The 25,059-nt window shown below is 35.2% G+C and overlaps 1 protein-coding gene across 2 annotated transcripts; it reads left to right on the top strand.

Moving 5' to 3' along the window:
• The first annotated feature begins 2,926 nt into the window (after positions 1 to 2,926).
• On the top strand, positions 2,927 to 20,513 carry EMB3142 (nuclear pore complex protein (DUF3414)). Of its 2 annotated transcripts, XM_089614857.1 has the most exons (45): positions 2,927 to 3,275; positions 4,182 to 4,277; positions 4,730 to 4,804; positions 4,911 to 5,015; positions 5,109 to 5,219; positions 5,380 to 5,539; positions 5,680 to 5,765; positions 5,887 to 6,009; positions 6,119 to 6,343; positions 6,472 to 6,561; positions 6,800 to 6,961; positions 7,326 to 7,442; positions 7,554 to 7,760; positions 8,486 to 8,587; positions 8,707 to 8,850; positions 9,505 to 9,635; positions 9,725 to 9,844; positions 10,102 to 10,225; positions 10,857 to 11,054; positions 11,388 to 11,506; positions 11,859 to 12,009; positions 12,100 to 12,212; positions 12,296 to 12,377; positions 12,554 to 12,640; positions 12,927 to 13,004; positions 13,582 to 13,788; positions 14,324 to 14,416; positions 14,822 to 14,935; positions 15,045 to 15,215; positions 15,685 to 15,740; positions 15,819 to 15,891; positions 16,001 to 16,191; positions 16,271 to 16,397; positions 16,501 to 16,578; positions 16,974 to 17,138; positions 17,403 to 17,567; positions 17,638 to 17,772; positions 18,144 to 18,287; positions 18,448 to 18,567; positions 18,670 to 18,765; positions 18,855 to 18,992; positions 19,079 to 19,179; positions 19,566 to 19,685; positions 19,826 to 19,955; positions 20,083 to 20,513. In XM_089614857.1, the coding sequence occupies exons 1-45, from the start codon at positions 3,132 to 3,134 to the stop codon at positions 20,164 to 20,166; spliced, it is 5,658 nt and encodes a 1,885-aa protein (XP_089470983.1). In that variant the 5' UTR covers positions 2,927 to 3,131; the 3' UTR covers positions 20,167 to 20,513. The 2 variants fall into 2 exon arrangements, with proteins under 2 accessions (XP_089470983.1, XP_089470984.1); XM_089614858.1 differs by lacking the exons at positions 2,927 to 3,275; positions 4,182 to 4,277; positions 4,730 to 4,804; ... (2 more) ...; positions 5,380 to 5,539; positions 5,680 to 5,765 and having other exon boundaries at positions 5,905 to 5,992.
• The last annotated feature ends 4,546 nt before the right edge of the window (positions 20,514 to 25,059 follow it).

Raw genomic sequence — 25,059 nt, 5'->3', positions numbered from 1 at the left:
CCGCAGTTAATAAAAAATAATCGCAGCTTATTGTAAGGCTATATTTGGTATTTTCTCACACGGAATCAACTACCAAGTCATTACTTTTACTTTGGCTATTTATTTTAAAGTTTGCTAACGATAAAATATTAAAATTGTAAAATTTAATATGAACTAGTAAATTACACATTTCTTATTTTTTTAAAATAAAAATGACGGCATAAATCTCTAATATTTTACGTTGAATACAATTTAGTCCCCATTTTTTTCGTCGGATAAAATCTGTAATGTTTATTTTCAATGTCGCCGTTACTCCCTACACCATTATCTTTAACGAAATGTTGCGTGGAAGACTGTGATTTGTAAACGATTTAATAATTTTTTACTTAAAATTAATTAAACATAACTAATTATTTAAAGTAATAATCGGAGTTTTAATTAGACTTCATTATCATCATCATTATCATCACAGTCCCAATTCCAACACAGGCACTTGTGGAGAAAGAATTTGCTCAAATGTTGAAATTCCAACAAATCATCACCAAATCATCTCCCATTGACCTCGTGGTGGTTCTCAACGATGAAGGAACAATGACCCGTTCTAAGCTCTAGATGATGAAGCACGCCATGAGACTGGTGGTTTCGTCGCTCGGTCCGGCGGATCGGCTCTCTGTCGTCGCGTTCTCCGCCGCGCCGAGGAGGTTGCTTCCTCTCCAGAGAATGACGGTTCAGGAACAGATTGCGGCGAGAAGAGTCGTTGATCGCCTCGTCTCCGACAATGGAACTGCTCTCCAACGGTGGAGGTATGAAGGACTATGTAACTCTGGCCAGTCAGCGAAATTCAGCTTCTTCAACGCGATTCGCTCACGTTGAGACTCTGTATCTCCACCGAGGAGTTCGAGCCACTGGGCCTCTGGATCTTCCAAAATTACCTGACGCCCCTGTGTTCGGCGTCGGCCTCGGCCTCGCCTCCACCACGTACCACTCGCTCTCCGACGAACCAAGCCATGTCCGTGGTGGTTTCATCCTCGCCTCCATCTAGGCCATTTAATTAAGTTTTATATTTTTGTTTTATTTAATTGGTTTTTATATTGGATTAATGTTTTAATTAAATCTCTGTTTCATTTGGGCGTTCATTTTTTTTAAGGAGTAGCGGCGACACTAGAAACAAACATTAAAGATTTTATCCGATGGAAAAAAAAGATGGAAACTAAATTGTATCCAATGTAAAACATTAGAATGTGTTTGGTTGAGGTAATGTTAATCACATTTCTGAGAATGATAAAGATTACAATGTTTAGTATGAATTAATGTAAAAAAAACATGATCAGAAATGTGATTATCTAGGTAATGAGATTACTTTAAAATATCATAATTCTAATATCACCAAATAAGCTTTATTCAGATTACCACTCCATGTAATCCTCTTTTTCTTTTTGGTCTAGCGGCTATATAGCCCAATAGAATTTAAACTTTTGCAAAATAGCCATAATTTGCAAACTATAAGCAAAGTAGTCATAGTAAGATTAATTCAGACATGATTAAAATTAGTGAAGACATGATTAAATTTAATCACAACGAACTATAAAGACAGAATGTAAGCTTTATGAAGACTTGATTAAAATTAATCGAGGCAGGATTAAATTTAATGAAAACCTGGAAATCCAATTCATGAACGCAAAATACAAAACACCGTAAAATGCACAAATTCGGATAATCGAAAACCTCAAGACAGTCCATCCATGGCTTCCACTTTCGCTCTCCTCCTCCCCGCCCCTATCATCATCATCTCCTCTCCCCATTGCCGCCTCAGTCGCCAGAGGCCTCGCTGCTCCCAATCTCTCTCCGCCGCTTTGGACCGAACCCTCAGTCTTCGGAGCTCCGTTTCTCTCGGCTCCAAGCCGCACAAATTCCTTCATCGTCTCCGCTCTCCTTAGTTCGAGTTGCGCGTCGGGAGCTCAGTTGAAAGCTACGACAACTCGCCGCCGCCGATCGTCGTCGGCGAGAACTCGGCACCGTTTGAATTTTGAATCGGAAGAGTGAAGAAGGAAAGGGACGAAATTTTATAACTGAAGCTTATATTTTGTATTCTCAATTGACTAATTTGCTTTACCTAATGAAACCGATGTCTATTTTGCAAAAGTCATAGTTTGAATTGGCTACTTTATATCATTTTTCCTTTTCTTATTTTAGTATATGTATACATATATACGTGTATGTTATTTTTATTTTTGAAAGCAGCATCATACGTACGTGTCAAATTACATACACTCCATGTATATTATATATATATATATATATATTTACGTATCAAATTAAAAATTAACTAAGATACATATATATTACTAACTAAATATATATTATGAACTTAAATTATAGATACCATATATATATTTACATGTTTATAAAAAACATAAACGTTGTACATTATTAATTATATATTATTATTAGTTAATTTCTATACATACATATATTACTAACTATATATTATATTTTTTTCATATATATTTTCTTAATTTTTTTTTCTATATTATCAAAACAACTTTTTTTTTTTTTTTCATTTTAAACATTGTTTTTCACATTTTTTATTTTTATTTAAAATTTTATTTTGTATTTATTTTTGTCTATTTTATTAGATCTCTTTTATAAATTATTATTAAAATATACTTGGCTTATTTTTATTAAACATCATGTTATCTACTTATCTTATCAATAATGTAATATTCTCATGTATTTATTTAAAAGATTAAATTTTACAACCAAACAGTGTAATCCTACGTTCCTCTAAAAATGTGATTAATTAATGAGATTTCCAGGAATATGATTAATTGTCCTTAATTGTCCGTTCTGAAGATAAAGCTCCAGAACTCTGCTTCTTTCGTAAATGACTCAAATTTGAGGGGAGACGATTATAAATTATAATGAATTAAATCCGATGTGTAGCACCCATACGGACTCAATTTTAGGGCTTTATTACATTTGAAAGGGTTTATGACTTTCCCCCAAAAACCCCTCTCTCTTTTATCTCTCGCAACAATCCCATTTCCCGCCCGATATTCCCAATCGGAAATCTCTCACCGATTTCCCCAATCCTAGGGCTTCGTCCTGGAAAAAATTGGTACGAATAGACAAGCTTTTACTCCCGGATAGCAATGGCGGTTTCGACGAAGGAGCTTCTCTCAGTCATCGAATCGGCCGTACTCGGCCATTCGCCGCCGACTCCGTCCCAGAGAATCGAGCTTCTTCACGCCATTCGGAGCTCTCTACCGGCGTTACAGTCCCTTCTTTCCTATCCGGTACGTTTGAGTTTTCTTTTTACACTGTTTGGTTGCCGAGAAAGTGTAGGGAAACTGGATACTTGGGAGTGTCAAGAGTTAAGTGTTGTTTCCTTTGCTGGTTCGGTTGTGCTAACCTAATTTTCAACAATACATGAGAATTTCTTGATGTTCTGTCTTTGGATTTGGTGGTCTGGTGTGGAAACTTAGTTTAGTTGCTGAGAAAACAGGATGGGAGAGTGGGCTTAGGGCCATGGAAAATTGTTGCATTTCACTGTCTCTGATTAATTTACTGTTGTCAAAGTATTTTTATTGCAAAAGTTTTGGTATTTTACGTCGCGGACAGTATAATTTTTTTATGTTTGCTGAGAAATTGCCCGGTATGAGAAATGTTCCGAAGATCATGAAAAATTCTGCGATTTAAATTGCAATAACTAAATGAGTTTTAACAGTAGCATCTCTGTTTGGTAATTGATAAAATGAGGTAAAGAGAATCATTAAGAAGATGTGAGAAATATAAAGGCAAAGATAATACCACGGGTATGCAAGGAGTTCTCTTTTTTTTTTCTATACTAGGATTTGATGCCGTTAAGTAGATTCCATTTGATTATTGTGACATACATCAAAAGAAGGTCTTTTTTTTTTTTTTTTAAATTTGTTTGAAACTTTTAAGATTTATTTATCAAACCTTTGACTTCCTAGTCTGCTGCTCTTTCTCCTGGTGCTACTAGACCAATGAGTCATTGGGGCGTGAATGTAAAGTTGTAATCATGTCTTAGTATGCTGTTTTTTTTTTTTTTTTTTTTTTTTTTGGTTCTAAAGTGTTTGGCAGTGCTCTAAGAAACTCTTGCTTGTAATTATGGGTTAGCTATTGTGAAGAATGTGATGATTGTTATTTCTAGTTGATCATATCTCAAGTTTTGGCAGCCTCCAAAAGCATCCGATCGATCTCAAGTTGAGTCAAGAGAAGTCCGGCTTCCTGATTCACCGCCGATTTCACTTGATGATCATGACGTCCAAATAGTAAGTTGATTTCATCTTTAAACCACTTCATCAATGTGATTTGATATTTTAAAAATCAGTCGGCTGGAAATTACCATAATCTTGCCGCATATAGTTGGGAAAAGATAATAGTTCGTTAATGTAGTAATTGATACTTACATCCATCATCACGTACCTAGTGTGAGTCATATTTTGAAGCTTCAATGACATCTAATTTTTGTTCTCACCATATTAGCTTAGGTTAATGATTCTCTCATGAATATGTTTTTGGTGGTTTGGGAAAGTACATTTTATTTTTGAGTTTCTTTTTTATTTATAATGAAAAAAATATTTCTCCTAAAATTATGCTAACCTTGGTTTAGAAGTGTAACTCAGTCTTATTTTTATGCTGCTGATTTTTAATAAATCATGTACTTGGGTACATTAAATATGTTCTGATTTTAATTTCGTTTTGGTAACTTGCTGGGTCACAGGCGTTGAAGTTGAGTGACGACCTTCATTTAAATGAAATTCATTGTGTACAATTGCTTGTACATGCCAATCAAGAGGTAGGATTTTTCTTCCATTACACTTATTATAATCTCAGCATTCCCGTCACCTGGATGTGATTTATAGAAACCCACTTCTCATTGTTTTTGTTTGCACTGTTCCTAGTGGGGTTTAATGGGACGAGAACCTCTGGAAGTTTTACGCCTGTCAGCAGGGCTCTGGTACACGGAGAGAAGGGATCTATTAACAGCCCTTTATACACTTTTGAGGGTATCTGAATCTCGTTTAACTCCCTATTTAGTATGGCCTTCTGTTCTTTCACTCTGTCCAAACTCAATAGCTTTATGAATTGTCATTTTGCAGGCCGTTGTACTTGACCAGGGGCTTGAATCAGATCTTCTAGCAGATGTTCAAAAATATTTGGAAGATCTTATCAATTCTGGGCTTAGACAGCGATTGATTGCTATTTTAAAGGTTTTCACTATCAATTGTCTAGTATATCTCGTACAATATCTTGATGGATCTTTTCTAGTCATATTTATGACAACAATCATTTCATAGATTAGCAATTTGAAGAGGAGCCAGGATGGTGATACGCATCTCACCATGGCTGGTTTGTTGTTATTTTGTGCAGGAGCTCAATCGGGGAGAACCAGCGGGTTTTGGCGGTCCCCACTGTGACCGTTATGTACTTGATTCTAGAGGTGCACTTGTGGAGAGGCAAGCTGTTGTTCAGAGGGAAAGGCTAATAGTTGGACATTGCCTTGTTCTATCTATTCTAATAGTTCGGACAGGTACATGAACATTACATGGATTAAGATATAAATATTTTGTAATTGCTATGCATGAATTGAAAACTTCTCTTGGCAAGCATTTGTTTCATACACTCTATAGTTCTCTTCAAAGCGATCGTTAATATTGTGGTACATGGCAGGTAAACAAGATGTGAAGGATATTTTTACTGCTCTGAAAGATAGTGCTGGCGAGCTGAGTGAATGTAATGACATATTGAAGCACCAGGTGCGTTTTGAGTTGGCCAAATGCAATCTTGTGTGATGTTGGTTTGCTTTGATAGCGTTCATGTGTTTCTAAACCTTGTTCCTGACTGGTCACCTTTGCATGCCCTTCAATGCCCTTGCAGATTACGTTTAGCCTTCTTTTCTCTCTGGTGATTACTTTCGTATCAGATGCTTTAAGTACAACACCCAATAAATCATCCGTTCTTTCAACTGATGCCTCTTTTAGACGTGAGTTCCATGAAATTGTAAGTTTCTTGTCTGGCCTTTAAATATCAGCATGAAAGAGGCATTAATTACATATACAAAGAGGGACTTGAAATTGTAAGTTCCATGATGTTCTTTGTTGATTCGTAGGTTATGGCTGTTGGAAATGATCCAAATGTTGAGCGCTATATTACTGGCGTAAGATTCGCTTGGACCGTTCACTTGATGTTACTGCAAGACAGTAGTGCCTCAGCTACTGTTTCAAATGCTTCATCAAACGAAATGGCTTCTCTTAACTCTTGTCTGGACGTTGTTTTCTCTAACAACAGTTTTCAGTTTATGCTCGATAAAGTTCTTCGAACTGCAGCGTACCAGGTTGGTTTATTATTGATCTCATGCCACCCTCATTTGAAAGATCTGCAATGAGCTATCTTTAAATTTGTACCATTAAATTTGCTCATGTTGGCATTAAAGCATTTGTGTTTGATCGGTAATCTTTCCAGAATGATGATGAGGATATGGTTTATATGTATAATGCTTATCTGCACAAGTTGATCACCTGCTTCTTGTCTAACCCTCTCGCCAGAGAAAAGGTCAGTTGCTTTCCTATATTATTCTTCCATATAATACTGCGCTTCTTTTACAATTAAGTTTTTAAACTAAGTTAATCTGAGGTACAGGTTTTCAAAAGCTTATGAATAATTTCCAAGTACTGCACCATCTTATATTTTTTCAATTTCTGGTCTCTACTATTATCAAATAGTTTTCACAAATTTTATGTCTACAATTAATACTGTTGGAATATATGTGTATATTTTGTATGTCATACAGGTTAAAGAATCTAAGGAAAGGGCTATGAGTGTTCTTAGTCCATACCATTCAACTGTATCACAGGAGTTTACGCATGATAGCAGCTCAAATGCAAAGCAAGTTACGGAGTCTGGCCCTTTACCCTTTGTCTCTCTCTTGGAGTTCGTGAGTGAAGTTTATCAGGTCAGACAGACATCTTCATACCCTGTTGAATTTTTGGTCACTGAATATTCCCCTCCTGCACATATCTTACTGTCTTAAAAATAGAAATAAATATGTGTATTTTTTTTTTCTTATAGTATTCTTGGCTTTTGCCAGTTTTTTTTTGGAATGAATAGTCCCTGTTTCTTTTTGTTTTTATTTTTTTTAAAAGAAAAAAATTATGGCCCTCTACTAAGGATGTAACTCTAAGAGATACAAGTTAAATAATGAAATTCTCAAAGAATAGTATGTAGTAATTTCATGTTGTTTGTTGGGGATAAAATGAAGTCGATTCACGCCATTAGTTATGCTTATCCGATACTGCTTTTGCTTCCTTTTTACTCAGAGAGAACCAGAGCTGTTATTTGGTAATGATGTGTTGTGGACATTTGTGAATTTTGCGGGAGAAGATCATACAAGCTTTCATACGCTTGTGGCTTTCTTGAACATGCTTAGCACCTTGGTATGTACTGTATTGTAAACAACTTAATACCTCAGGTTTTCTGAATTACAATACTGCTGTTTCTCATTTATAGACTTTTATTTTTAATTCATGCTTTTCCATATCTTTAAGGCTTCCAGTCAAGAAGGTGCCGCAAAGATTTATGAATTACTCAAGGGGAAAGCATTTCGCTCTGTCGGTTGGAGTACTTGCTTTGATTGCTTATCAATCTACGACGATAAGTTTAAACAATCTCTTCAAACTGCTGGAGCCATGTTACCGGAGTTCCCCGAGGGGGATGCAAAAGCACTTGTTGCTTACTTAAATGTTCTGCAAAAGGTTGCTAATTTTTTAATATTTTTTAGTCATATTTATTTTCCTTCTGTTACTTGTTAGTTAATTTTATTGTTTACGTCTTTATCGGTATTCCAGTTAGGATACCTGGAATGTGATGCTGATAATACACCAAAGCTTTTGATGTATGCTGAACATTAAGTTTGTTTTACTCACAAGAATATATAACCGGTCATCAAATTTTTTGGCTTGCTATTGTTCTCTGTTTCTGGTGTGCATAATTCTTACTCCTATGTATGATCTAAAGTAAACTAATGGGTGACGTTTGTATCGATTTGTGCTTTACGTTCTTCCCAGACTTTTTTATTTTTCTATTTTTTTATATTATTATGATTCTTGTTTTCAGATATCATGGAGGGACTGATTGATAATATTAATCATTGTAGAGCCTTATGGCTTTTTTCGATATGTAAAGACTTTAAGGATTTTTCCCTCCCTGATCTTGTTAGGGACTGGGCTTGTGTTCTTTAACCCTCTGCGTAGGGGTCAGTTTTTTCTTTTGGAGATTATCGGGTCTGTAATGTTCTTTTTTCGGCTAAGCCGATTTTCTCAATAAAAGACCTGAGTTTCTTTTAAAAAAAATGATTATTTTTTTCAGAGGCTAATCTATAGCTTTTCTTTTCAATTTTTCGAGTACCTGCATTCTTCACACGTCTTTTTTCTCTTACAGATATCATGAAGGAAATATTGATTGTTGGTTTTTTTTGTAGGTTATACAAAATGGAAGTCCGAGTGACAGGATAAATTGGTTCCCCGACATTGAGCCATTATTCAAGCTCCTTGGCTACGAAAATGTGCCTCCTTATCTGAAGGTCGATACAAGCGTGTTCCAAAAAATGCTTTCCCTTGAGAATTTACTTGTGTAACAGTGCATCTTCTCAATTGTTGGTAGTTACTGATTTAATGCGTTTTTTCCATTTTTTAACTTCAGGGTGCGTTGCGGAATGCGATAGCTACTTTTGTTCATGTCTCTCCTGTTTTAAAGGATACAATTTGGAGCTACCTTGAACAGTATGATCTTCCTGTAGTTGTTGGATCTACTGGTGGGGCGGGTGCACAGCAGATGACCGCGCAGGTCAGTTTGCTGAAACAGATTCTATTTTATGACTTATTGTTTACTCTCTTTCAAAGTTACCACACTTTTTCTGACTTGGTTGGTTTAAAGCTATCATTCTAATTTATTTATTTGCTGATTGTATTGTCCTCGTATGCTTGTTTGTTCTGCTTATAAAAAAGCTTGCTTATGTTCTGTTTTAGTTAGGAACTGGCTTAGTGCCTTCAATAGTCGAGATATCTGATGTAATTATCCTTTATAATATGAATGATACGAGTAGTTTCATTTTCCCAAACAAAAAAAGAAAGAAAAGAAAAGAAAAAAAAAAGTGATGGGACTATAAATTGGATAGTTCGATTAGAAGTCACCTTTTGGAGTTAGTCAGGTTTGGATATGGTGTTTTGGTTTATGACCTACATTTAAGGCGATACTTTTAGCAATACTAACTTCTATATATTTACCGTGTCTGAATAATTTGCTAAATTTTGATTGTGGTTAACTATTTACTTTTTCATAACTTCAACATGGCTTGAATCCCTGCTTGATATGTCACATGAAACTAGAGTCTTGACAGTTTTGGTTATTTGCTTGCGCTTATTGACTTGATTTAGCCAGAAACTGAGTTTGTGCAGTGCGTAAAAAGTGTGAGATGATACAAATTCATGTCTTTTGCAGGTGTATGACATGCAATTTGAGTTGAATGAAATCGAAGCAAGAAGAGAACAATATCCCTCGACTATATCGTTCCTTAACTTATTGAATGTACTTATTACTGAAGAAAGAGATGTAGGTGATAGAGGGCGTAGGTAATGGTCATATGTTCACTTTCCCTTTACAATGAGATCCATTATTTCCATTCTCACTTGGAACTCTTCTCGCCATTTTGTTTGTGCAGATTCATCGGCATTTTCAGGTTTATTTATGACCATGTTTTTGGGCCATTCCCTCAAAGAGCTTATGCAGATCCTTGTGAGAAGTGGCAGTTGGTTGTTGCTTGCCTGCAGCATTTTCACATGTGAGCTTTTTCAACATATTGTGCAATAGTTTTGTCCAAGTTTTGAGCTACTTTGTGTAAAATGAGCTGAGACATCTCTTTTTCTCCTTGGCCTATATATCTTATCTACTCGGGCTAACTTACGAGTGTAAAATTATTCATTTTTGTTTTCCGCATAACAGGATGTTCAAAAACTCGCATATTCATATTGGATTTCCATGTTATTTACTAGACAAGATGTTTGAAAATTTGCACATTCATATTGGATTTCCATGTAGGATTTTGAGCAAATTTGACATCAGTGAGGAGGATGTTGACAGTATCATGGATAGCATGCATATTTCAACAGAAGCACAGCCATCTTCCCTGCAAATGCAAATTCCTGTTCTGGAACTGCTAAAAGTATGTTATTACTTTTGCTTTCACAATTAAAGTTTCTTATGAGATGTATGAATGAAATACCAACGATCAGTTTCTTGACTTTAGTTTTGAGGAATAGAAATGGACGTAATTACTAAAGCAATTCGATATTTGGTCACAGCTTTTAGTTTTACTCAAAGTTCATCGGCTAAACAATGAGGACTGAGTTCAATCCCCCTTTTTGTTTTAAATACACCATGTTTTGTTATGGATTTTTAACCATTCAAGTTGACAAATAAAATTATATTCTGACCATTCATCTTCATGAAGATTTTCTGGTTGATGCGGTCATTTTTTTTTTTTTTTTTTTTTAAATAGTTCTAAAATTGTGAAAACTTATGAAGTTAAGAGTTACCACCTATATGCAACTAACCCCATCTTGTGTTGGAAGAACAACTATAACCTGCGTGGACACATTTTTCCAGTTAGGTTTTAAAGTTGTAAAGGTTATGAAGACAATGATAAGTATTTGTTTTTTTTACTTCCATTTAACTTGGACTAAATTTATTCAATTTTTTTTATTTTTTTTATTTATTTATCTTGAGTCTGTATCTGACCAAAAGAAAGTAGTACTTTAATTTTCTCATCATTTTTGCAATTCAACTTGTTGAAGGATTTCATGAGTGGAAAAACAGCTTTTCGGAATATCATGGGCATCCTTTTGCCAGGAGTCAATAGCATTATTGCAGAACGAACAAATCAAATCTATGGGCAACTTGTAGAGAAGGCTGTTCAACTTTCTTTGGAAATCATAATCCTCGTGCTGGAGAAGGATTTGTCTCTTTCTGATGTTTGGCGTCCTCTGTATCAGGTATTATTCCAGATTGTCGAATATGTATGTCGTGGTCCACATTATCACTTTGAGGAAACTACTGTATTGCTTTGTTAGAATATTATTAGTTTCAAACAAGATTTTTTTGTAACCTGACTTTTGTGTTTTTTTAATTTAGGAGTTGTTTTAAAAAAAAAGTTTCAAACAAGATTTGTACTCTGAAGAGACTTGATTGTTTGCTTCTAGCTGAAATTACTAATGGAAGCTGCGTTCTTATAATAAAAGTCCCGATCTTTCTTTGAATAAAAAAAAAAACCTAATGGCTGCCTTTTCTAACATTTTTTTGGATGCTGTTTCTCATCTTCTGTGCAGCCGCTGGATGTTATACTTTCTCAGGATCATAATCAAATTGTAGCGCTTTTGGAGTATGTCAGATATGATTTTCAACCCCAAATCCAGCAATGCTCTATCAAAATCATGAGTATATTAAGGTACGAGTTTGTCTCTTCTCCGGTCTTTATTTTAAATTCCGATCTTATGGCTTCTGTGTAAGTGTTTATCCCTTCGGCTATTATATATTTCTGCGTGGTGTCACATTTGTTTGCAATATATGTGGCATTAAATAAAGAGGAAAAATCATTAGCAGGTGGAAACATATGCTTCTAGCTAGTAGTGTTTAAAGAGAGATGATGTACTAAAATATGTAATATTACTTTAGAGGAAAGTATATTACAGGGAAATGATGATAAGATATTTTTTCCTTCAAAATACAACATATAGTATTTTTTTTGTTCCAATTATGTAATTCCCTAAAGCTAAATTGCCTATGTTATCGGGGGACAGTTCTCGCATGGTTGGGCTTGTGCAACTACTGCTTAAATCCAATGCTGCAAACTGTTTAGTTGAGGATTATGCAGCCTGCCTTGAATTAAGATCAGAAGAGTCTCCGGAGATCGAGAATAGTAATGAGGATCCAGGTGTTCTCATATTGCAGGTATGTTCCAGTAGTTACTATTGTATTATTGAATATTTAAATTTGGTAGCCGTTGTTATGTTTATTTATTTCCCTTTAATATATTTGCAGCTTCTTATAGACAATATAAGCCGCCCTGCTCCAAATGCTACACATTTGCTGCTTAAATTCGATCTTGATAATAATATTGAGCGTACAGTTTTGCAGCCCAAGTTTCATTACAGGTTAGTTTACAAGCTGCAAGATTTTTTTTATGTTCATAATTCCCTTTTGAATGAACCACGGCTTTGACAATTTTGATTTGCAGTTGTTTAAAAGTTATTCTTGAAATATTGGAGAAGCTTTCGAAGCCTGATGTCAATTCTTTGCTGCATGAATTTAGCTTTCAGGTTAGCCTAAACTACGTGTATGTGTGCCTAGAATATTTGTGTATATCATACGTGATCGTTTCCCGTGTTGTACTTTTGAGTTTTTTTCCTTTCTCTTTGGGATGTATTTCTTAGTTTTGTCAATAGATGTTTCCCCACTTTGATTAAATATTTATTTTGCATTGTTTCATTTGCAGCTCCTTTATGAGTTGTGTACAGATCCACTAACATCTGGTCCCACCATGGATCTCTTGAGTAGTAAAAAATATCAGTTTTTTGTCAAGGTAAATTTATTTATACATCTATAATACATACATATATATATGTATACATACATACATACATGCATACATACATACATACATACATACATACATACATACATACATACATACATATATACGTACATACATATATATACACAATATTCAGGAATACATAAACGGAGTAGCAATCATTTTTTTTTACATTTGCTGAATATTTAGGTATCTTCATTTTTTTTTTATGTAGATACTTAATATTTCTTTGTGGTTTCTCCAAATGATCTCATATTCCCTTCTTCCATGGCAGCACCTAGATTCTATTGGGGTAGCTCCACTTCCAAAACGGAGTAGCAATCAGGCACATCGTATCAGTTCACTTCATGAGGTTCATTTCTTTTTTCATTTATTTTTTAGGTCAGCCGTCGTTAGGCTTCTGCTTTCGTAATTTAAATCTCACTCTGCATCTGTCATCTATTTGAGAGCTTTATCCAGCCATTAGCCAGTATAAGCGGTTCAGTTCACTGATTCACTGTGCACATATTATCAGATATCACATTTCATTAAATCCTGCAATTATGATGCGTATACAAACATTTAAATAAGATTTGTGTACTTCCATGTTCCATATGTTAGCATTTTTCCCCTCAAAGGAACCATGGTTCATAAGCGCACGCGAGGGAGAGCGTCAAGTTTCAATGACATACTTCCCGGAGTTCTTGTTTCTTTCAGTTTAAGCTTGAAGGACTGATAACTGATAGGTTTATTGGTTTGAATTTATTCCCAATTATGGGTGTCGGGTTGTTTCCTTTTTCTCGGGCTGGCGTGTTGGTTTAGCGTTGGGTCCGGGTTAGGAAGGACAGTCTTGTCACTCCTTTTGCTGTAACAATCTTTATGGAATAAAATATGTTTGTTTCTAAAATAAAATATATTCCCAATTGACTCATCTTTCTCACTGCTGTCAGAGAGCATGGCTGCTAAAGCTCCTCGCAATAGAATTGCACGCTGGCGACATGAGTAGCTCCTCTCACCGTGAGGCATGTCAAAGCATTCTTGCACATCTTTTTGGTGGTGAAATTGTTGGGATTGGAGCCGATAATGCCATGTCCCATTCTCTTTCACTTGTAACTAGTGCAGATGCTGCGGGGATGAGAACTATCAGTAAGAGTAAGGTAATGGATGGCTTTAGTGTCACCAATGCTCATCAGTTGGAAAAAAACGTAGGAACATGCATTACAAGGGTATCTATGAAAAATAGAATCAAGCTTGGTATAAAAGTTAACAAACCCTTAAGCTGTTTTTATATCTGATGCGGAAAAACCACTGCATCCTTGCAGCTTGCCTGTTAATCATCTGTTGTTTCTCTCTCTCTCTCTCTCTCTCTCTCTATATATATATATATATATATATATATATATAGACTGATAGGGTAAAACAGGCCTTTTATATATATATATATATATATATATATATATATATTTTTGGATTATAATCACGCTAGAAGTTTTCTTCTTGTGATTTCATTAAGTCGTTTTTTTTATAAACTCATAGAATCATCCTATATTTTTTTTCTGCTGTTTAAGAGGGACATTTTGTTTGGTCTTTTGTTTTCTTCCTCTGTGTTAATACACTTTTCTGTTGTTTAAAAAGGTATGAACTCCTTGTTTTCGAGTAAGATGATTGTTTCTGAATATTGATCAAATATAGGTATTGGAGCTGCTTGAAGTAATTCAATTTAGGTCGCCGGACACCAATATGAAGCTTTCTCAGATTATGTCTACGGGGAAATTTGATTTGCTGGTATAGTAATATGTACCCTTTTTACCTTGTCTTTATTATATGCTGTGTTATTTATTCTATTTTGCTTTTGTGAAGGATTTCTTACTGATGTTTTGATTTTTTATTTTAAATATTGTAATTTTTGGAAAAAAAAAACAAAAAATTGGATACATAAGCCACCTAAACTATAGGAATTGTAAATTAGCCAACCTTTGGTAAATACTTTGTAAATAGCCAACTTGCATACGTGGCAGTCTATTAACTACCTAAAATATATGTGTGGTTGTGTTAAATAAGTCTTTTATTAATCTGTTAATAAGTTTACTTGGCTATTTACAAGAAATTAATCAAAGGTGGGCTATATCTCAATCCACTATATCCGTGTGGCTATATAACTTAATAACCAAAAAAAAAAACGTGTTACAGGTTGAGGATGTACTCTCTAATGCTGCAACTTCAGGAAAGGGAGGTGTTTACTATTATTCGGAGCGTGGGGATCGCTTGATTGATCTGGCTTCATTCCGTGACAAACTCTTGCAGGTGGTATTTGATCTCGGGAATTTTTTTCCCTTTTCATCAATACTGTTATGGGAGCATTGCATGTTGATCTCTTCAACCCCACTTACCCACCCTGTTTTCCTTGCTACAGAAATTTAGTTCTATGAATCCACATTACGGGAACTTTGGGGGTGAAGTAGAGATCAATGATGTTAAAGAGACTGTCCAACAATTGTTGAGATGGGGATGGAAGTACAATAAAAACCTCGAGGAACAAGCTGCCCAACTTCACATGTTAGCTGGCTGGTCTCAGATTGTCGAGGTTCATTTTTTTCTTAAATGTTTTAACATTGGACAACTTTCATAATGTTTTATAAGAGCTTTGAGATTTTGCAGTAAGGTACAGGTAGAGTGCTGTTTCACAAAACCGTTTTAAGAAGCTTTTCATTTTTCTTTTGTCAAAGTTTTGTATGTTTTTATTTTATTTTATTTTATTTTTAGATTCTGCTGTACTCAGTAATGTTGTTTTCAAGAAAAAAAATGTTGAAACAAATTTTGTGAAAATCTTAGTTTTCGCCGAAATCATTTTATTTGTCTACAGAACTATCACGCTTGTTTTTTTTCTAAAGAAACTTAGTACTGTATTTTATATCAAAAATGGCAAAAGCCTTGTTACAAGTGCTTTTTGGAGCACTCGTGAAGCAGAACAAACCCTAAGAAAATCAGACCGCACACAGTGAAGCAGAGTGTTTTTAATATATTAAAACATTTTTTTTCTCAACTTTATGAAGGTCTCGTCGTCCAGGAGAGCATCGTTTCTGGAAAATCAGTCTGAAGTTCTTTATCAGTAAATCTCTGTAGCCCTGTTTCTATTTGCCATTTCTTAACTATAAATAACTGATTTTGATTTTTCTTTCACTAACAGGATTCTAGACGCATCTCTGGGTGCATCTGGTTCTCCAGACTGCTCACTAAAAATGGCATTTGTATTGTGCCAGGTATAAGGAGTTGTGTTACTCATTCTTTCATTTCCAAATGTGAAAACTATAGAAAATGGTATTCCGTACTTTGCTTAAGGTTAACAATTTTGGCGTTAAAATTGTTTAGGTTGCTCTGACATGCATGGCCAAATTACGAGATGCAAGATTTTCGTCCCCCAGTGGGTTTAATCCTGATGGGGCAGCGTATCTGGATGTTCTCATGGTGCAACAGTTGTCCAATGGAGCTTGTCACTCAATATTGTTTAAGCTCATATTCGCGATTCTTAGGCATGATTCCTCGGAAGCTCTAAGGAGGCGGTACGTGATCTTGAGTATGAATTTTTTTTATCGCCCATTCTTTTCTTGTTGGTCTGACTACCACTTCATATCATTTCAGCCAATATGCACTTCTACTCAGCTATTTTCAATATTGCCAACATATTCTTGACCCAGATGTCCCAAAGACAGTCATGCAGTTCTTGCTACTTGATGAGCAAGACGGTGAAGATTTAGATCTCCATAAGGTGACTAATCTGTTAGTTAGATGAAAGATGTTAGGTTTCCAACAAACTCCTATTATTGTAAGAGTGAATTACTTACTGAGTTACGCTTTTTTGCCATTTTCAGATCAACAAAGAACAAGCGGAGCTTGCTCATGCCAACTTTTCTATTTTAAGGAAGGATGCTCAATCGCTTTTGGATCTGGTGTGTGACATGTTATCATCTTCATATTTGTTATATAACTGTCTTTATTGCAATTGGGAGTTATACCAGCCTTCATTGTTTCACTAATAAATTAGATGTAAATGGGGTCAGAGCATGTTTTAGGGTGGTGAACATTTAACCAAGTAAAATAAACATGACATGCCGCTCAGTTCAGCCTAGTTTGGGAATATTTAGAAGAGAGATTTTGTATCCTATAAATCGACTATGATTTTGTAACTGTACATTCCACAATTCATCTTATGAGATAAGTAATTTCCACATTCAAGTTTCATTCCTGCCATTGTGATGGCCCTTCAAAACTCCTGATATAGTATGCCAATTTGAATATAATGTTCCTCTGATTCTGCATATAATGCTTCCGTTATGACTTTCAGGTTACGAAGGATGCTACTCAAGGGAGCGAGCCTGGAAAGACTATTTCACTTTATGTTTTGGATGCGTTGATTTGTGTGGATCATGATAAATATTTCTTAGGCCAACTACAGAGTAGAGGTTTTCTGCGATCCTGCTTGACGAACATCAGCAATTCTTCCTTCCAGGTGCTTCGCCTAGCCTGATGCTGCTATGTAGATGCAAAATTTCTACATTTGATTATTTACAATATCATAATGAAAAATCAGCTGCAGGTGACTAGTTTCCATAAATGGTAGTTTCGTAAAAAAAAACAATACTATGCAACGATGGAAGAGCCAATCAAATTTGATTAAAATTCAGTCTTGGCTATATGTTAAATCGACTGGACTTATATGGCCTTAGGGTTCCAAATTTTCTAACTTATATAATATTTTATCAATTCGTTTCAGGATGGTGGGCATTTCATGGACTCATTACAGCGTGCATGTACACTCGAAGCTGAACTTGCTTTACTCTTGAGAATTAGCCATAAATATGGGAAGTCTGGAGCCCAGGTCCTCTTTTCCATGGGGGCTTTGGAGCATATTGCTTCATGCAAGGCTATCAACTATGTGGTTAGTAGTATGTGCATATGCATATATTATGCTTCCTTGTTTCATTTTTAACCTTTTTAGTAATTTGCAGGGAAGCCTAAGGCGGGTTGATACAAGATTGCACAGAGATGCTGTGGACTTTGACAAGCAACGAATGATTGTAGTTCCCATTCTGAGATTGGTGTTTTCATTAACATCACTGATTGATACATCTGAGTTTCTTGAGGTACCCCTACACACTTTTGTTTTTTTAACTTCTCATTTCCATGTAGGATTTTTTTTTTCTTTTTTCTAGAGGACTTAGGTGTGTTGGTGCTGTTAATGATGGTTCGTTCGTTGCACTGGACCACACTTTTTGTGTGTGTGTGTGTGTGTGTGTGTGTGTGTGTGTGTCAAAGACTGTAAACAGGCCGGCTTGTCTATGTACGAGTCCTATAATATCTGTTATTTCATTTTCTTCACCTCTGATGGTTCTGCAGTAATTTTGTCTATTGGCTTTGGTCAATTGTCTCTCTCTCCTCTTAATAAGCAATTTTGTTTTTGCTTATATATGGTTCTCAAATGAACTAAGGATTGTTGCACGCTGATTTATGATAGGTGAAGAACAAGATTGTCCGTGAAATAATAAATTTTGTCAAAGGGCACCAGTCATTGTTTGATAGAGTTCTTCGTGAAGACATTTACGAAGCTAAAGACTTAACAATGGAGCAGATCAGTCTTGTTGTTGGGATTCTTAGCAAGGTATAACTTCATAATGCTCAACTATCTTGCCTTGATGTAGCTACAATATGATCATTAAGTATCCAATTTGTTTAATTTTTAATGCCGGCTAGCTCACTTGTTTATGTGCTTGCTTCCTTTATTAAATTGACTAGTTGTTTTTTCTTGCCTTGGGTTTTAGGTATGGCCTTATGAAGAGAACGATGATTGTGGTTTTGTTCAAGGGCTTTTTGTTATGATGCACACTTTATTTGCTTACGACGCGAAGAAGACCCGTGGCCTACAAGTTCAATCTCCGGAGGTTTGATTTTCTATTGAAACAATAAGTTTTTAACGAACTGTGCTCCTTGAAATTTATCCTTGTACTCATTGGCCTTTTTTTTTCACCTTTACAAACAATCAGAATCAGAGGAAGTCAGAACTAAACAGATTTCAGTTGTGCTTCAGCCTGAGTTCGTATCTTTATTTTCTCGTCAAGAAAAAATCCATGAGACTACAGGTAGGTGAAATTATGTCTGATAAATTAGTTACATCCTATTGTTCCTTTTATTAATCAACTTCTCTCTGATGAAAAAATATCTACTGTAGATCTCGGATGTGGCCTCTGATCACCAAGCTTCTGCCGGAATTCAACAGCCCACGTTGGATTTACTTTGTTCTCTTATCAAGTCCGTGACAACTGCTCTTGAAAGAGCGACAGAAGAAAAATCTTCATTAATTAATCGGGTAAGATTTTATTATGGCTGTTTTGATGTGATTTGATCCTGTCAAATTTCAAGTAACTTCATTTTTTTTCCTCGTATGGACTGCAGGTTCGAGATATTAATGAACTATCAAGACAAGAGGTTGAGGAAATAATAAACATGTGTGCTCGGCGAGACTATGTTTCCTCAACAGATAATATACAGAAGAGGTGCATTTTTTTTTTCTCCGTATATTTTTTTAGTAATTATCTGGTAAATGCACTGGCTCGTGTCTTTGGGTTAAATAACGCCATTATCTGATTTATCATTTCTCGCCTGATAATTACTCAATCGCGATTCACTCGATCGTTTCAAGATGTTAAACTATTAGGCAGAGACTTTTAATTAGATTGGAAACTGCATTCGTGCTCTTTAAAACTAGCACTAATAAGACTTTTAATTAGATCTGAAACTGTATATCGGGCTATTTGAAACTAGCACTGCTAAAGCTTATAATGTTGATCTCAAATTTGATTGATTAGAATTTATGACATCTTACAATCAATCATGATCAAGTCGCTGTCTATTCTGTCCTAAATACACTTTTATTTTTCAGGAGGTACATTGCAATGGTAGAAATGTGCCAGGTTGTCGGTATCAGAGATCAGTTAATCACGTTATTGTTCCCAATTGCCGAACACGTTCTGAAAATTATGCTCGTACATCTTCAAGATAGGTACCTAATAATTTTTTTTTAATTTCCACTGATTGGTTGAAACCTCATTTCCAAGACTAAAAGACTGGCACATCTATTGTCCCGTCTCCGAGTTCATTTTCCTATATTGTATTTTTGTTAAATAATTTTTGTTTTTGCAGTTCTATTTCGCATGAGACCGGAGGAGCTATGCGAGCAATCACATTTGGTTCGAACTCCGACTCGGACGATATTTCTTCAATCAGCACAAATTTACTTCCAACTTTAGAACGACTCGAATTATTGAGCGAGGTGCGATTATCAACCTCCTCTAGTTATCTATACCTGTGTGTGCTTACGCCATTTTCGGAAGCAAGTGTATTTATTTCTAATTTTTTTTTTTTTTTTTTTTTTTAATATTTTTTCGGATCACTCACAGGATAAAGTTGGCCACAACCTTAAGGTGTTTCGCAGATTAGTGTCTTCACTGAAAGAAGTTACGATACAAAAGCTATCGTCGTGAGCAACTTATAATTTTTTGGGGGCGAGTGATTGTAAATTATTGCAGTGTTGGCATATTTTAGTTGTATATTGCGATATCAGGTACACCAATCATTGATGTGGCAAAAAAAAAGGTCATCGTTGTTCCCGTTATAATTTAATTATAATATTTAAAATCTGGTTTAAGGTTTCATCGCTCAAAATGATAGTGTTTTCAATTTTATTTTTGGTTTCATCTGATGATTTTTAATTTCAAAGCTATTGATTAACGTGTCATCGTTTGTACCACATTTTTAAGGGAACTACCATGTAAATATATTTATAACATTCGAAGAGATTCTTGAATGGCAGTTTTAGGTTAGGCGTGCTTCTTTCTTTTTTTTTTTTTTTTTTTTTTTTTTTTTTTTTTTTTTTTTTTTTACGTCAAGTTTACCTTCATTCACAGGCAGAACTTGCAAATTATAATGTTGATATTGAAATTTGAAAGTGCCATTGGAAATTTTAGTAATATTATTTCTGTACGATCGCACAAAAATGCTTGCAACTCAAAAAAAGCAAAGCGACCTCATGTTTGTTTTGAATCGATAAATTTGTGAAAATATGAGTCTAAATCAAGATTTGAGTTGTCCAAGGTAATCTGTGGTTATCTATCAGTAATTTTTATTTGAAAAATAGTCACATGAAATGTTGGAATTGCATGTTAGCTAACGTTTCAATTTTTTTTAATAACTAGCCAAATCGATGACGTGGCAATTTAATAAAAAAAAATTCTGTACCGATTATATGGGCGGGTGGGATCGGTGACACGGTGCTTGACGGCGAAGATTGAAGCGGTGGTGGAGATGTTGAGATTCAGGGTGATGTTAGAGCCCCTCCGACGTTGTCGACGATGCCACATAGGCTGATACACAGAAATGTGTCGAGTCCAACGACGCTAAATTCTAGTTTCGTCTATAACATATAAGACTTCAAAACTACCACCGACGAAATTAATCTCAAATTCCTTGGCAGGGAGGCGTGTTCTGGAAACTTTGGACGTCAATACTGGCCTTGCCATATGGAAGCCTCTTAATGCCATGTTTGATCCAGTTTTGTATGGATTGTCCAATTAATTGATTTCAATATCTACGAACAAAGTCTAATTTTGGAGAAAGATCTATAGATATAAATTGATTTAATATTCCTGAACAAAGTCCTCTCCTGTTTATGCAATCAGATTGGTATATTTATGTTTATTTGTGTTAATGTCTATGTAAATGGGCGTTACTATGTTTTAAAGTTCTATGAAGTTTACTATTATTTTTGTGTTCATTTGCGTTAATGTCTGTGTACGTATGTAAATTTGTGTTAATTTCGATATATTTGATTTATTTGGGCTCAGTTTTTTTTTTCACTCTGATTTCAGGAAATGAAGTTTGAAGATGAGAAACTGGATATTTGTTTCCTTTATTTTTGAGAAATGGGTCAACAAATGATAAATCTTGCGTGCGTCATTTTTATACACTTGCCATGTATATGAAGATATGATATTCTGATTTGGTATTAGTTGAGGGTATTAGAGTCTGATTTGTTGGATTAATGTGAGTTTATGGCTATTATGCTAAATATATCAAATTTTGACTACTTAGCCAAAATTAAGTTTCATATCGCTGCTTTGCCCTTTTTATTTATTTATCCGTAATCACTAATAAATGGTATATATTTGCTCTTATCTTTCTGAATTAGCACCGGTTTTACCGCCAAATATGGAGCACACCTTGGTATACTGCATACTCATCTAAACTCATTTCTATTTCATGGTGCGTATCAGTGTTTATGCTGCTTATATTTAGCATTACCAAACAACTTTAAAAATTAATAAATATATATTAACAGCTATTATAATGTTGAATATTAATGTTTTCATTTGTTGGTTTTTATTCTTCATAATGTAATGAATTGAAATTTATTAGTTGCAAGTTTGAATCTTTTGATATGTAAGAAAAACATGTTTTTTTTTTCTATATTTATTTAACAAAAAATTAAGTAATTAGCCAACTAAAAATTATGAATAACTGCCGATAAAGAGTAAGTGGTAACGGTTACCCGTCTTTTTCCTATTTATTGATGGTAGCGTTCGATATATTGATGGTAAGTGGTTTACATGTTTGTAAATATTTCAATAATTGGTAACGGTTACCCGTCTTTTTCCTATTTATTCGTTGGTATGCCTGTGCAATAAACAGTTTACTCGTAAAGTCAAGAGATGCGAACCATCCACTGGTAGTGACAGCCCGAAACTCGGCATAAATACCATAAATTGGGTTTATATCGGAATAGTCATAAATTGCAAAATTATAAGCATTTGGACTACAATATCCTTATAATCTATTATTTAACTTATTCCATTTTTATGTTTTATGATAAATTTTGGGGTTCTTTCAGAAGATTTCAAGACGGTTTTCCTTACGGGTGTAAGTTAACTTTTTTTTTTTTTTTTGGTTATTTTCTATTTTATATATAATTTGAGATTTTTTGTTCTTTCAACTACAAGGGAAATTTGAAAAACGAAGCCTAATATTACCTCACATTTGAAATCCACTTCCTTCGCCGTCTATTTATCGATGTCAATTAACTAAGAAATCTTTAAGAGTTATGAAAATGTAAAAGGAATATGGTTTTTATGGTTTAAGAGAAAATGAAATTAAAATGCAAGCATTAACAAAAGAATTAAAATAAAGACTTGACAAATATTGTGGAGAGTGAAGAAGTGCGATGTTGTTGGGTTCTTTGATTCGGTCGATGCTAGGATTCTAGCAACGGTTAGTATTTGGGTAAACCTAATCTAATTCCCTCTTGAATATTTATTAGTCTCTCTCAAGTAGAAACGAGCCTAATTGATTGACGAATTTACACCTCTTGGCTTGGGTCCTATTAAGAGAAACAACTGCATTTGCTACGGGAATTCAAACAGCTACACAAACCCCTAGTTTTTTTTTTCTATAGATCTAGGTAGGCGGATAAGAGAATGGATTGATCACACTCGATTACCACCTCTCGGCATCTAAACGGGTCTAGAGATTCACTACCTAGTTGATCAAGCCAAGCAATGATGTTATCCGCCCCAACTTCTCTTGAACACACCACAAACAAACCACATTCAATAAAAAAACCTAGACAAATCTTCTAACCAAATCAATTCATCCAACTACATCACACCCCTCTTATATGTTTAGCTACTCATGATTAGGATTTAGCAAAGCAAGATTGAAGTGAGAGCAATCATAAAAATAATGAGAGACATCTTCATTCAACAATCACCAATCAAATCCAAATCAACAAGAAATCTAAAGTCTCAATCAAGAGCAACAAAAGTAATCTCAATTCAACTACACAAGATTCAAGCATAAAATGGAAAAGATAAACAAATGATAGTTCAAGCAAAGTAATAAGATAGAGGAAGGAATAGGAGGATAAAACCATGGATTGAGGTTGATGAGGAATTGGTTGGAGAGATTGTCACAAGCTCTTCTCCTCGAGACCCCTCTTCTTCTTCTCTCTAAAAGCTTCAGCTGCCACATCTCCCAAATCCTCCTCTGTGCCCTCTCCAAAACTAAAACCTCAAAACAAGTCAAAAATCCGATCTAATTACAAATGAACATAAACCCAAAGTATAAGGGTATTTTTGGATCATTCTCGATCCTTGGATTAGATCCAAGGTAAAATAAATACATCAAAGGAAGGCTAAAACTGCGACACGGCACGTCATGCCTTTGGATTTCTCGGATTGACGTGTCTCGCCACATAACAAGGGCGCCACTAATTGAAAATTTCGTGAAGGCGCTGTGCACCATTAAAAAGGCGTGCCACGCCAGTGCAGATTTTGGCTGAAGATGCGCATCCAATGTGCTAGCTAGGTTCAGTGACTTCCTGGGCTCAAGGCGCGATGCTCCAAGCTCCAAAGTTTCTTTTTCGACTTTCCTTGAAGCCTAAAACATCCCCATTTAGCTCCCGAATGTCTCTTGTTGTTCCATGAAGCTCCAAATGCCTTCCTTGATCCAAAAACCTGAAATTTAACTAAAAGCTACCAAAATAACATCAAAACTTCAAGAACTAGTCTCGATTCACTTCTGAAGGCATTAATAAGTGTGAATGAATCACACTTATCACCACTTCGTCAGAGTCCCACTTTGTCGTCGCCCATCATATTCCATGAGTCCTTCACGATTGTCTTCATCTTCACGGTTGATGTGTTGCAATGTTATTTTTGGTCTTTTAGAGTATATTGGTCCAACAAATCATAATTTTTCAATTTACAAATTTTTTTGCAAAATCTATATTTTAGACCAAAACATAATTTAGGACACTCTATTAGCATGCTCAGGAGAGAGAAAATTTTCTTTACATCCATACCCTTCACATAAATTGTTCTTTTCATATGGATACATCTTGAGTGTTCAGCTAAACCCTTCTCTCATTTACTCGTTCTCTGTGCCTGTCTCTCTTTCTCTCTCTTCTTTCTCTCTCTCAGCTTAGGTCGATGAGCTCTCTTCAACGGCTCCTTCGTCTTCCGCCTTATCCCCCAAACGGTTTGCAAGCTCGGCTGCCTCGCGAGGATTTTCTTACGACGATATTGTCTCAGATCTTTGTCTTTTCATTTTTGAGGACTTCTTCGTCGTCGCAGGTCTTCATCGTTCCACTTTTTTTCTTCGTCACAGGTCTTCATCGTTCCACTCTTCTTGCTGATTATGGGTATTTGATTTTTGGTTATGGGTATTTGTTTTTTTAGATGTGGCTGATTCTGGGTATTTATGAGTGCTACATGTTTTAGGTATTTTAGTGCGTGTTTTGGGACTTCGTGTTTGTTTGGTTATTTTCGAAGCTACAATTTACTATATGTTCTATTTTTGTAGACATAGATGTATACAAATATTAT

Source organism: Urtica dioica, chromosome 5, assembly GCF_054948205.1.
Source record: "Urtica dioica subsp. dioica isolate 48M chromosome 5, U.dioica_male_clone48M_v1_H2, whole genome shotgun sequence".
In the NCBI taxonomy this organism is placed as follows: Eukaryota; Viridiplantae; Streptophyta; class Magnoliopsida; order Rosales; family Urticaceae; genus Urtica; species Urtica dioica.
This window is presented reverse-complemented; position numbering and strand designations above follow the sequence as displayed.